This window comes from Neopelma chrysocephalum, unplaced genomic scaffold, assembly GCF_003984885.1.
Source record: "Neopelma chrysocephalum unplaced genomic scaffold, ASM398488v2 Primary Assembly neopelma1_97102, whole genome shotgun sequence".
In the NCBI taxonomy this organism is placed as follows: domain Eukaryota; kingdom Metazoa; phylum Chordata; class Aves; order Passeriformes; family Pipridae; genus Neopelma; species Neopelma chrysocephalum.
The window spans coordinates 3,430,690-3,444,102 of NW_020925744.1; the positions used below are offsets into that span (position 1 = coordinate 3,430,690).

The 13,413-nt window shown below is 35.6% G+C and overlaps 1 protein-coding gene across 3 annotated transcripts in view; it reads left to right on the forward strand.

Annotated features, from left to right (window-relative positions):
• TENT2 (terminal nucleotidyltransferase 2) overlaps positions 1 to 13,413 on the forward strand; it is a 46,046-nt gene that overhangs the window by 3,954 nt on the left and 28,679 nt on the right. Inside the window, exons 4-9 of one of the 3 annotated variants that reach the window (XM_027671469.1) lie at positions 72 to 327; positions 1,469 to 1,583; positions 1,704 to 1,798; positions 2,592 to 2,655; positions 7,475 to 7,544; positions 11,099 to 11,178. In XM_027671469.1, coding sequence (XP_027527270.1) covers positions 72 to 327; positions 1,469 to 1,583; positions 1,704 to 1,798; positions 2,592 to 2,655; positions 7,475 to 7,544; positions 11,099 to 11,178 — 680 coding nt within the window. Of the gene's footprint in view, positions 1 to 71; positions 328 to 1,468; positions 1,584 to 1,703; positions 1,799 to 2,588; positions 2,656 to 7,474; positions 7,545 to 11,098; positions 11,179 to 13,413 lie in introns of all 3 variants that reach the window. The other 2 variants (XM_027671468.1, XM_027671470.1) reach the window with 2 other exon arrangements.

Here is a 13,413-nt window from a genome sequence, read left to right on the forward strand (position 1 = left end):
CTCTCTCTCTCTCTCTCTCTCTCTCTCTCTCTCTCTCTCTCCCCCACCCCCCCACCCCCGCCTCTCTCTAGGAGGCAAAGTGAACAAAGTGTTTCACGTAATGTCAAACGGCAGCGGATTGATTCACAGAATTCTGACACAACTGTAGTTAACCAAGCAGTGCCTTTACCAGAAGAACGTCGAGGCTCCTTCCCAGGACCAATTTCAATTCAGTCTCCATCGTTCCTCGCATGTGGCTCACCAGCTTTAGCTAGATGTGTCCCTCCGTTGCGAGATACTTTGTTTCCAGACCCTACAGAAGCCAGGCTCCCTCTGGCCAAAGATGAGGTAGTAACTTTCTGTGCTTGTGCTTACTTCTGCCTTCTGAGTAGGCAGAATCCAGAGGTGCTGTGGGAGACCACAAAAATTTGTGCAAGGGTTTTTTGACAGTGTAACAGGGTCTCTTATCGCTGAGCTGTCATTAGAAGGAATATCAATAAATGTAGCTACTGCTATAGTTCTGTATAACCCCCTGTGTATGCTCGGGTTTGGAACATTTTTTTCGGGGGTGGGGAAAGTCAGCGTGTTATTTGCTTGTGTTGTTTGGTTTCCATACTAATGTCAGGAAACCTACATATCTGCTCCAGGAAGTAAAAATTGGAGGAATGGTCCATTTCTCACATGATATGGGGGGGGGGAGAATCCTGATTTAAAAAAAAAACAAACTCCATGGTAATATGAGAGAAGTGCATTCTGAATAAATACAGTTTTGGCCTGTAACAAAGTCCTCTACCTTTTCTCAAGAGGATGTAAAAGTTATGGTTGTAGCTTTTCTGTAATATAGTAGAGAATGCCTTCTTTAGATGGACAGTGTAGCTTCGAACTGTTTCTTGTTTTAAATAAATACAATAAAAACATGGCTAATTAGTCTTGATACTTTATTTGCATCCACATGAGGGAAGCTTTTTTTTTTAGTATGAATGTGCCTGCTGAATGTAGCATATAGCAGTATTGTGAAAGAAAAACAATTAATACCTCCTCCCAACAAAGATCTGACTACTTCTTTAGTAGTTTGTGTGGGATAAAAAGGAAAGCTAATTTAAAATGGTTTTTTTAATAATTTCTTCACCCTATTACTGGTAGGCAAACTGTTGACATTAAAGTCAGCAGAAGATATCTCTAGTCTTTTACGACTTATTTCCTGAGAGACTGCTGATACTGATGACGCAAAAATTATTTTCTATGGATAGGCATTTTATAAAAATTGAACAAATTTAAATTTAAAAACTAGTAGAAGTTTCTTTGAGGGTGTTAATCAGTATGAAATTTAAGTGCAGCAAAACTCTAGACAGTGGAGGATGTCATGTAAAGTGATGCTGGTTTTTGCATTGAAAAAAATACCTTCTGTGTTTGTTTCAAGTAATTACGTCTCTGACAGGAAAGAATGTTCACTTCTCTGTATCTTTACTTTTTGGATGTGTGTGTCCAGTTAAGCCAACAGGTTTTGGAGTTGTTTCAAGCATGTCGACAACAGGCCTCTGATTTGAACAGCAAAGAACTCTGCAGAACAGAACTCCAGAGAGAAATTCAGCTAATTTTTCCACGTATGTTTTGAATTTAGTTACTTAATACCAACTTGAATGTTCTTCAGGTTCACGTTCTTCCTTCCTCTCAAACTGTTATATGTCACATCATGTTTATTTGCTGTTATTCTTTTATTACAGAGAGCAGACTTTATTTGGTTGGATCCTCCCTGAATGGATTTGGCACTCGTAGTAGTGATGGTGATTTGTGCCTGGTGGTTAAAGAAGAACCAGTAAGTAATTTAAAACTATATGGTTAAAACAAAGTCTGGTTTTATGTGTGTGCTGTTAAAAGGCTGGATTACGAAATGATAAACAGATGGTTAAATCCTTTTGATTTAATAACATTTTTGCATTCATAATAGCTATGGACTATGGGCCCAGTAATGTTGCAGATATAAATTCAACCCTATAAACCTAATAAAACTTTAAAAAATAAGCTTTGCCTTCAATTCGTGAGTGAAAAAAAATACAGCAAAGCAGAAGTAAGTGTGTAGAATGAGGAAGAAAATTGTTTAGAGAACTCTAACTTTTTCTAGATGCAGAAACAACTTTTAGTAAGTCAAATTTTTTATATCATTATTTAGATTCATAGCTACCAAGTTTAATGATCAGATATAAGAAGGAATTTGATAGGCAAAATATCTTAAATATTTTTAGTGATAGAAAATATCATGAGTGGAATTTTGCTTGAGAGAAAAGATATAACAAAAAAGAAATCTAAATAGACCATTATCTTGAAAGAATTGAAGCATCATTTAAACAGAAGGAGAGTACATTTTTATGTAAGTGGGACTAGGTTATCACCTAGTTCTGTGATTTTTGAATTATTTTGAATATTAAATATAGATTGTTCTGTCTGGCATTTGCCATGATAAATCTATATCTAGGCCGTAGAATGTGTTGATGTACATGTTCATGTCTTATTCGCAGAATTAATTTCATTTTAAAAGCAAAGCATGCTTACTTGGAAGACTTAGATGAGAGATATCAACTTTTTTCTTTAATTTTACTATCATATTTCAGATGAATCAGAAGACTGAAGCAAGACGTATACTCAGCTCAGTTCAAAAACTCTTCAGTACTAAACTTTGTAAGTTCCTGGCTACAGTGAGGTGGTAAGATTATTGGCAATTCTGGAAGAAGTATTGATGCACAATTGCAACTACTGTATGTAATTGCATATTGTCTAGCTTCTAATCACAGTACTGTTTCAAGCAAAGCTATAAGTATTTAGAAATGTTGTTTGGTACTGGTGATGGTAATTAGGAAAACATAATGGTTTTCTTGAAAACTAGTCAACTTCAGTAACAGGTAATATCTCAAATGACTTTTTAATTGTGGAACACAATGAGAAGGGGGTAGATTTCTCTTTCGGAAACCTCTGTTAGTGAACCCTTACTACTCTTTTAGATTGCACTGCTTTCCTGGGAAAAATACTCTTTAAGAATTTGTAAAATAAGATGTCACTGTGTAGAATTGATTTTTTAGGGGGCAGGGAGGGCTTGATAGGTGTGAAAAAATTACCTTAGGTGCCTAATGAAGCAATCACTAAATGTTGATAGTACCAGCACATACAGATAAAACAGATCAATGAATAGTTTTTGTAAGCTGTTGTTTATACTCCCTTCAGATGAAGAATTCACACAGGCAGTTCTTAATTTAAATGTGAAAGCCTCCTACTTCAAAGAGGCTTTTGTATCATCCTTTGAATTGTAAAAGACCCAGACATTTACTGATATCAATGACTTTACCACCCTTTTTCTCAGACTTGTGGTACATTCTTTGATGCTACTCCTTGTATTGATGTTCTGAACGATCCTGCAGTGCTAAAAGGAACAAACCATAAATTTAAGTGTAGTCTTCAAAATTTCTTCATTGGCAGGCGAACACGCACAGATTTTAACAGCTCACTTTGAAGAGATATTTGATAGATCCTTTGCAGAATAGACATTTGATATTTAATGCTTATTACTGTTGTATATTGACATTTGCATAAGGAGTCCAAAACTTAATCCGGGTTTCCCTGGAATGCAAGACTCTCTCATGCTTCACACAAGAGAATGGAAATAAACATAGTTTGGGCCAAATATCAAAGCTAATAAAGTATGTGCCAAGATGTAAGAGAAACAACAAGAGAAAGAAAGATAAGATATTACTTAAAATTAAGTACTTGCTCTGGTTTTGTGAAAGACTTAAAGGACAAAAAGAAATAAGGAGGAGATTTGTGATATAGGTAAAGTTCAAGAGCTTTTTTAAACTTTTTCCAGATCATTTCAGTTTTTTCTATCTGTGCCTCTCATAGCATCTTCCTCTTTGTTATGCGATGTTCCTGTATATTCCAAAATAAGGGCAACAAGAGATGTGATTTTCTGCTTATTTCACCTTAATTCCATGATTGACAAATGAAGAAGCATTCCAAGTGCTGATTAGATCAGTCTCTTTCACCATTTGTATTAGGTAAATCAACTTCAGAACTTTAAGTGCTATCTCTCATCCTTTATATGTAGTTAAATGTGGTTGTTAGATTAGTATTTCCTTCTAGGAGGTTTAGGGAGTGGATTCAAAATTTGTATGAACTCCATCTTATTTCAGTTTCAGGCTTGCAAAAGGTAACAAGTGTGAGCAAGGAATTTTAGCCTATCAGAGCAGAGTCTCTTAGAGCAGAGGCTTTTCTGTGTTGTCATTCTGCATCTAGAATACCAAGTGAAATGAAAATGTGTTCTGTTTTTGAATAGTCTAATCTCACAGAAAAGTAGGAAAAAGCTTTTGGTATTTATTCGCTGTTTTTGTGGGACTTGTTATGTATTGTGTTTCTCCTAAGGCAGAGATGTGGGGATAGCAGATATATCATCCATTTCAAAGACTAGCTGAGTGCATGTAACTTCTTGATTTATTTGTTCAGATACCTTCATATACTTTTTTTTACAATATTGGCTAACATTCCCAGAAATGTATGCGCAAGCCAGTGTCTTCAGAAATGCGAAACATTAATTTGGAGTGATAATTGAAGAGATTATAATGCAGACCACTGATAGTAAATGTCAGACTGAGTACTCTCTTCGGATCCGCGCAGGATTCATTTGAAAAACACTTGGCAGTATTGAGTTGACTGGTGCCTACTATCTGCATAAATAACAAAGAGCTCTTTTTCTCTTAGATTTACAAAAAGGGGCAGTAGTGTTGAGGCTGGGGTATCAGAGTGGAATGTGCCTAATGGTTGTCTAGTAGGAAATGTGCAACAGCTGGGATGAGCAGGGGGAGTTGAACTCGAATGACTTTGAAGGACTATGCAGTTGAGTGAGTGAATTCCAAAATATCAGCACTTAATTCATCCTGTGCTTGGTTGTACCTTCCTGGATTCATCACAAATGCGATCAGACTTCTGTGTTGCCCAGTTTCTCCTTCAATAGTATAAACCCAATGAATGAGTCCAGGCTACATGTCCGGGATGTGAAAGATCTTTCTGGCATATACTGTGTTTGGGATTAATGTTTTGTCCAATTCCCAATCTACTATTCTGTAAAAGAAAAGAGAGAATTAAGCTGTTTAATCTGAAATTGTGCATGAATAAATTATTTATGAAGCAGTGCTTAGCCTTCTTTGAAGCTATTATATTCTTTTTTGCTAAGCTGAAGTGTTGTTCATGACTTTTTCACAGACATGCCCAAAACTGTGGAGCAGCCATGTAGATTTTTTCACATGTATTTTGGTGTAGCCTCTCTGCTCATAGCTTTCAGGGTCACATAGTCAGTTTGCTAAGGCACTTATTCAGCCTGTATGTGTTTCAGAATTCCACATTCTGTATTTGTGACTGTTTCTTCCCTTTTATGTATAACAATCTAAGGTACAATGCAGACTCTGCTAACAGTGTCATTGTTCTGAGCCAAGAAAGAGGATACCAGCAGGAAGTTACTGCCTTTTAACTTCCTATTTGCTCCTTCTAACTTCCTCCTTGAAACAGATTGGGATTATGTTTTGGGATGTATCTTTTCTTCTTAGCCAACTAATTTGGCACAAGCATCCATCAAGTGTTGTGAGGCATTTGAGACTGGAGTGTGTTTGGAAGTGGATTGCCACTAAGAATGAGTTCAGTTAACCTCTGAAGAGCACTTGGGAAGGGTCATAGTGAGGAAAGTGGAATTGCTATGGCATGCAGATAGATATGCACCCTTGTCTACCATGTGCAAGTGTGTTGGGAATCTTTGTCTTAAGTTTGGTAGTGAAAGGAAAGAAGGCAGAGAGCTCTGCATGCTTTAGAACTTCACTCTAAGAATGTTCTGGGATGCTGGAGGAGAGATGCTTGGATGTGTCTGAAGGCAAAGCTAGAAAGAGGGGATGTGCGTGTAAATTGTACTAAATTTTACATTCAGTGAATGTGGATTGAAGTTCTTAAGGATTCTTCCTTTAACTTTAATAAAGTTAGTAAGATTATCTTACTGAATGCCAGTCTGTGTGTTACTTAGGCTTGTACAATGCATTAAAATCCAGAGAAGGGACTGCCTCAGATCAAATGTGTCTGAACATGTGTATCCGTAAAACAGTTTCAGAAAGTCTCAAGAAAAAAAGTGAAGTTTGTTTTACTTGAGTATTGCACAGCAGCATTTCACTAAATCTGAATTTGTCATCTAAAAGTGGTGGAGATGATGTGGATTAATCCAGGTGGCTATCCAAACTGACAGAAATTCCTTTTCCCCGTTTTTGGGGAGGGAAAAATATCAGATTTTATTCAAGGTTATTTTTAATCTGTATTACTTCTAGCTGTGTCATACTTATTTATACTAATTTGACGTTAATTTGTAGAACCAATGGGAAAATGTATGATGTTAGGTATGGACAAATTCAAGTGGTCCTAGACTTTGCAACAGAAGAAATTACTAAAATGGTTCTTTTTGCCCGAATTTGTATCATGTAACCTACAGGCTCTACTTTTCTTTCTCCTTCATTACTTTCTTGGGTGTATTTTTCATTCAGGATTGTGGGCAACTGCTAAACATAGGCTGAGGTATCATGAAGTATAGGGAAATCACAATAATGTGACTGATAGAATAGTTTTGGGGAGCTGAGTGCGAAGGATACATTTGGTGACACTGTGTGAGTCTGGCAGAGTTTAATATGTGTGGGTTTGGATGGTCTGGCATTGAGCCTACGTGTCGATACTGTGTGGATAATCATCTGAAGTGCCATCCTGCGATTGTGAATTTATTGCATGTTCTATCACTATTAAAGAAAAGGGCAGATACAGCTTATGCCATCTTTGATAGAAAGTGTTGCGTGTTCTACAGGACAGCATTCTTGGTATGTAGTTTATTGTTCAAATGAGCAGTTTTCAGAGCAAGTTTTAAGTCTATGAGTGAATAGTAGTAAATTAATAATAAAGACAGTTGTATTAATTTTTTGATCATTAAAATACATAATTCCAACTGTAAGCAAACTAGGCACAATTAAAAAGAATGCAGCTGATCGCTTGCTGAGTGTAGTGTTGCTACACTGTAATGTTGAGCTTAAGTGTCTGCCAATCCTGGTTGGATATGTTCTTGCTCCCTTATTTTTGAACCTTAATTATAACTATTCAGGATTTCTGTTACAAGTACTGTTCCATGAAGAACATTGTAGAACTGTATTCATTATGTTCAAATTTTTGGAATATATTTCCCACAGCAAAATCTCTTACTCTAATGTTCTACTTCCTTCTCTAATGTTTAGAGTTATTTTCTTTTCACCCACTCTCCTATATTTTTGCTGCAGTTGCTAAAGGTTACTTAGCTTAGCACAACCCTTCTGAGAATATATTTGCTAAATTTAACAAGTTACTATTTGTGATAAATCAGTCAATATGACTCCACTTTAGGATATTTTATTAAGATCAGCATCTTACGTGAAACTTAATTGCATGTTTTTCTCCCTTTCAGCGAGCTACATTGAGCGACCTCAGCTGATTAGAGCAAAAGTGCCAATAGTGAAATTCAGGGATAAAGTCAGGCAAGTATTCTGTTCAACACAATTTCTTAGACTTTGATATGGGAAAGTACTCCATATATGTACTGTCCTTAGAAGTAATCCCACTGTCATGCCTGTTTATTTGTGTGGTGCCTTAGTTGTATTGCAGATTTGTTCAGCTAGCATGCAGTGGCAATCAGCTTACTTCCTTGATTGCCTGAAACACCTCTTATGGTTGAAATGCTGTTTGGTTTCTGTGATGTGATAGAAGCAATACATCACATATTTCTATGAGTTATTTGTACATAGTGGACTCCAGTTGACAGATGGTTTATAAGAGAAAAATAACGGCAAGAAGAAAATTGCTGTGAAAGTTAATTTTGCTTGTTGTCCAAACATAACTACTAAGCTACTTAAGGACTAATTCACAGTATTTACACTATACAAACAACGCTAAAATGAACTTTAGTTTATTGTGATGTTTTTAGAGAGTAAATTCTGCCTTCTAGGGAGATATTCTGTGTTTAACAATATAGTATTGCATGTTGTATTCACACTATTAGGTAGTAATTTTATAGCCTTTGTTTAGAAGGGGGAAGTAATTAGAGAGAACTGGATGTGTTATACATTGTAGTATTCATTATATCTTCATTATAAAGACATGAGAGAATAAGAGGGATGTAGTAGGGCAGAGAATGATGTATTTTTTATTATGTGTGATAAAAGTATCTGATAGAGGAAAAAGTCATGCAAAGCACTGAAATATGTTAACAATCTGAGTAATGTTCAAATCTTCCTATGTTTATTGGCTTAGCTTTGTAAGATTGATGTGTATCAGCTTCATATGGTAACATAGTTTCACTATTTTTGTAAATTGGAACAACTTTCTTCTATCTGTCTTACCCTCTCTATATGCATCTAAAATTTTGCAACCCTGTATCTGTCTCATGAAAACAAGTGAGCCGCCTTCTCTGGCAGCTCCTTCTAAAAGCATATCCCTTTTTTTAATCACAGTATGCCTTTATCAGAGCAGGAACCTTGCCATGGTAAAACTGAATCAGATCATGTTTACAATTTGAACTAATCTATATCATCCATTTAAACTTTTCTTTCATCTGAGATTATATAATGCTTGTAGGGATTTTCACTTTATACTGTTTCCTTCATTTACACCTGGTCCCATATTTACTCCTGTAAAGTTTTCTACCTTTTAAAAAATTGAATATTTTTTTATCTAGTAACTTTCTCTTCTAACAGTACAGAAGGTTATTTCTCCCATGCTTTCTGAAAGTATTGTACTTGTCAAGTTAAAATCTGGATTCTATGGCTTAGCTACATAGAGCAATGCTAGTCTTTTCATAATACATGAAATGGTAAATTCTTTTTGCAAATATTGAATAAGTTGTGGGATTATAGCAAGTATTTTTTCCACTTTAAAATCAGAAAATAAACTTTAAAAAGAAACCTTAAGTATGGAAGTGATTGTATGAGAAGATTGAAAGCATTTATAATCCATACTACAGTCACTTTCAAAAAATAGTAAGTAATGATAATTATATGCCTTACAGACATGATTTAAAGAACTCTTTATTTCTTACTAAAGCAAAATATCTTCTTATACTAGAAGCTGCACATTATATTTTTGCTGAGTAAAAACCAGTGCTGTTTTCCGTCTGGTTTCCTGTGTTGCTTTTGTGGAAGAGAGGAGAAGCAGGGAATTACATGACTTTGGGTTGGGGTTTTTTTTGTATGGTGTTTGGTTTTGTTTATTTTCTGTCTTTACAGTTATTTTTCTCTTATATAACCTGTCTTCTCCACCCACATGTTGTCATTTTATTTAAATATCTGTATCTTTCTAATCACTTACCGACTTCTGTCTTTTGTAGGCTCATATATACACATACACCCACACTCGTTCATTTTTTCAGAGAGGTCTTGAAAAATGCATTGGATATTCTGTACCCAGGGCACTAAGCTTTTTTTTGCCAAAACTGGAAACTAAACATGACAAACTTCCTGTGAAAACCAGTTTTCTTGATGCCCAGCTGCTGGGAGAAGATGGTATAATTCCTTGGATGGTATCTCTGTATCTGGAGATGCACATTCTGATGTTACCAATGGTCCATATATACCTGAAAATGACATTGTTTAAGTTTGCCACTTAACTTTGATTTGGTGAATAAGAAAGCATTCAGTTTGTGTTTGAGCTCCTTTTTCATCTTAAAAGTCGTGGTTTTTTTAGCACTTTAAGAGTTACTATCTTACCTTTTTTTGGGTAGTCTTTCCTAGGAAAGAATTCCAATGCTGTCTCTGCTTCCCAACAAGCCTGTGGTTTGTTAACAAGATTTTTGTACTACAGAGAATACAAAAACTTCTTCTTCTACATTTGATGTGCAGTTGACTCTTTTCTCAGCTTTAGTGCTTTTAGTAGAACTTGAGCCCAATTGTGAAACCTTATTCAGTTGCCATAACTTCAGCAGCTATTAAATGTGCATAGTAAAGTACAAAATAACTGCAATAGAACTTGCTTCAGTTGACGTCTGGTAAATAGTAATCTCGTCAGTTTGGATTAACTGGAATTACACATACCACCTGACATATTTTTTTAATTGTATTTGCACATGCAATTAATGTTCTCACTGGTGTTTATGCTTAAATTTGCAACTGTCAAGTGGTAGTTCAAGCTTGTTTATTTCCTGTACTGATATGTACTATGTTCTTAAAACATGTAAAAAGTCATGCTTGATGTTAATTCATGTTTAAAATTATGTAGTATTTTTGATGCAAATAATGTTTTCATGTAGCTAAAGGTGTAAAAAACTGCTTGTAGGCATCAAATTAATGTGTTTTACCCAGTTTAATGAATTTCAGGTCCATGTTCCCCTTATGTAAGAAAAGCTGAAGGAATATTTGGGCAAACATATAGTGACTGATACTTAGATATATAAAATAGAAATAGCTGTACATAGCAGATAGCTACTTCTTTGTCAACAGTAGGCTCTTCATGTTGCAAGTTAGTGTTGCTGTGGCTTATTGACCTTGAGTTTAATGTCGTTTCTTGAGTACTGTGAGTAGTTGTGCACCATATGCAGTATGAAATTCAAACTTGGGGATGGGATGTGCTGTAAGTAAAGCTTGTTAGTGCTTGTTTGCCTTGTTCTTATTTTCTCTTAACAGAATTAAAGTTATCAAAACTATTTTATTGCAAAACGTGCAGTGTTACCTCATAACTGTTTTTTATTTCAAAGTCCTAATCATCTCTGACTATCATTAGATTCTTACCTTTCAACCTCTTCTTAATTCGTACTATATCATGTAGTGCAAGTCTAGTTGGGAGGAAGAGTCTGAATTTGGATCTACATGTATTCTTTGTGTAAAACAACAATTGTATTTTTATAACAATGGAATTTCAGTCTGTAAGCAATTCAGGTACTATAAACAAAACTGTAGAAATGACAGTTTTAAATTTAAATCTCTGAAGAAGGTTTCTAGGGTTTTATATTAAAATTACATTTCTCCATATCTGTCACTAAGTAGGTAATAAACATTCAGAAATGGAATACCATGGTGCTTGATTTTTTTTTTCTTCTTCCCAGTAGCTATGTGGAGTTCGACTTGAATGTAAACAATGTTGTAGGGATAAGAAATACATTCCTTCTGAGAACCTATGCATTCAGTAAGTTTTTGTTGTATTTTCTTATTTCTATAAATTTTTCTTTTTGAGTTTGTATTTTGGCATTGGTATACTATTAAAATTCAGTTTAATATATTATGTTAATATATATATCATTACCTAGTTAGCTGCATTAGTTAACTCTAAGATAAGTTCTTGTTGCTCATTCTAAATATATGAGAAAACATATCAGGTATGTTTTTAATTGAACATTACAATATTCAGAAGATAACAAAGATTCTCCATATTAAGGTCCACATGTCTACTACAAGGGCTGCTTCAAGTATTCTGGAGATAACAAGGTCATTATACTAATGGCTATCTAGGGATGTAATCTCTAATTTCTTTTATTTCCTTACAGCCACTGACAGGCTGTGTGGCTGATAGCTAGTTGTGTCTGTATGCTGTTAGAGTCTTTTCCTGGAAAATCCAAAATACTGCTTCAGTGTTTATACAAACCCCAAATCAAAACTGGCTTGTGTCTCCTCAGGAGTTTGCATATTAGGGAGAGATTGTGAAACAGACTTCTGAGAGGGAGGTAGTATGAGCAGCACTCTTAGTGCTGTACCAAAGTTTTCTCACTCAGCATCACAATGTCATTTGGCAGATAAGGACATAAAGAGTGTACCTCAGGCTATTTCTTCTAGAGTATTTGCATTTGTTCCTTTACCACATTCTTCAGTTCTTGCATAAAGGAATTCCTTTCTATTTAGGGTACGAATGTGTCAATAGAAGCTACCTTTACTAGTTAAGTTTTACTAATATTTTAGTCAGAGTAGTTTGTGTTCCATATTCATGTTACTAGGAGAGTCTACAACTTGTCCTGGATCAGTTTGTCAACTGTGACTTCTTCGTATGTCCAGGAAGATGTATGACTGGAGAAGGATCTCCTTCCAAGCTTAAAAAAATTAGGAAATAATCATTGTCATTCATGTGTATGGGTGAGGGGTCAGTTCACCAAGTCTAATGTGGATATATTTGTTTCTACCTTCTGCCACAGATTTCCCTTATTCCTTTCAGGAAATAACTGCAAGGCAGATGAGTCCAGATGTGAAAAGAGCGGTGGAAGGGGTCCTAGTATCCCACCTTGATACCCACTTTTGTAAGGCCAGCAAAATTAACTTCATGCCTCCTAATGAAGGATAAATACTGTTATTTTCTTGAGGTCAAGGAGTGAGTTAATAGCTAAGGGAGACTTATGATTGAAAATATCTCCTTGATGTGCTGGACCTTCCTAAATAGACAGACTATATCAAGCATACAGCTTGTCTGTCTTGTCTTCTTTGGACCAGAAAACCCTCAGGTGATGTAAGGCAAACAAAACTAAATGGAAAATTTTATCAAACTGTCTCTTTTGCACACTTTTATAAGTTATATCAGCAAGGGTGGATAGTGTTAGAAATGTTATCCTGGTCACTTAAGTATGTGGTTGAAGGGTGTTACCCTGCATGGGAGAAAAAAAAGATCAAATTACCTCTAAAGTGGAAGGTGTATTGGTCTCTCTGTTGCATTAGAATGAAGTAGATGCTCAGGCAAAAAGGGGACAGTTAATCAACGTAATGAAAAAGCCAAAACTCTGAAATATTTCTGTGGGTGTTTTTCTGTCGTTTTTTGAAGTTAGCCTCTCTCTGTTGGTGCATGGGTGCTGTAGACAACATCAGAGATGATGACGCGAGATGAATGAAGCAGAATGTCCCCAGAAAATGTAGGTAGGTTAGGCAGAGCTAGAAACTGAAGTCTGTGCTGTTGTGTTACCAGTGGTTTGCCAAAGGAGATGTGTCTGCAATTAAGTCAGCAATTGTTGCTAGGTATTTTTCAATTAGTGGAAGCTAGACTTTTTAACTTTGAGCAAATGACATTACTGAGCATTTTCTTGAGGGGGTACCTTGTATCAGAGTATCAGAGAAAGTTTACTGGCCATGTTGCATACTGACTTTGTTATATACTAATTACAGGCATTAGCAGACAGAAAACCATATCTCAGAATGAGGTCAGCTGAAAAGAAATCTCTTCTATGACACACACACTAAAGAATCATGTTTGGAATTGGAGCTTACTTGCATTTTTCTCTCATGGAAAAATCCTATTTCAGTTAATGCATGTTCATATGGTGTTTGTAAAGTAATTCTTTGCATCTCACAGTTAGTGTGCTAATAGTTACATTTTTTTATTTCAACCACGGGTGCACAATGTTGGGAATAAGGTGACTGGTGCTAAGGAGTTTTGTTGTTTCCAAGA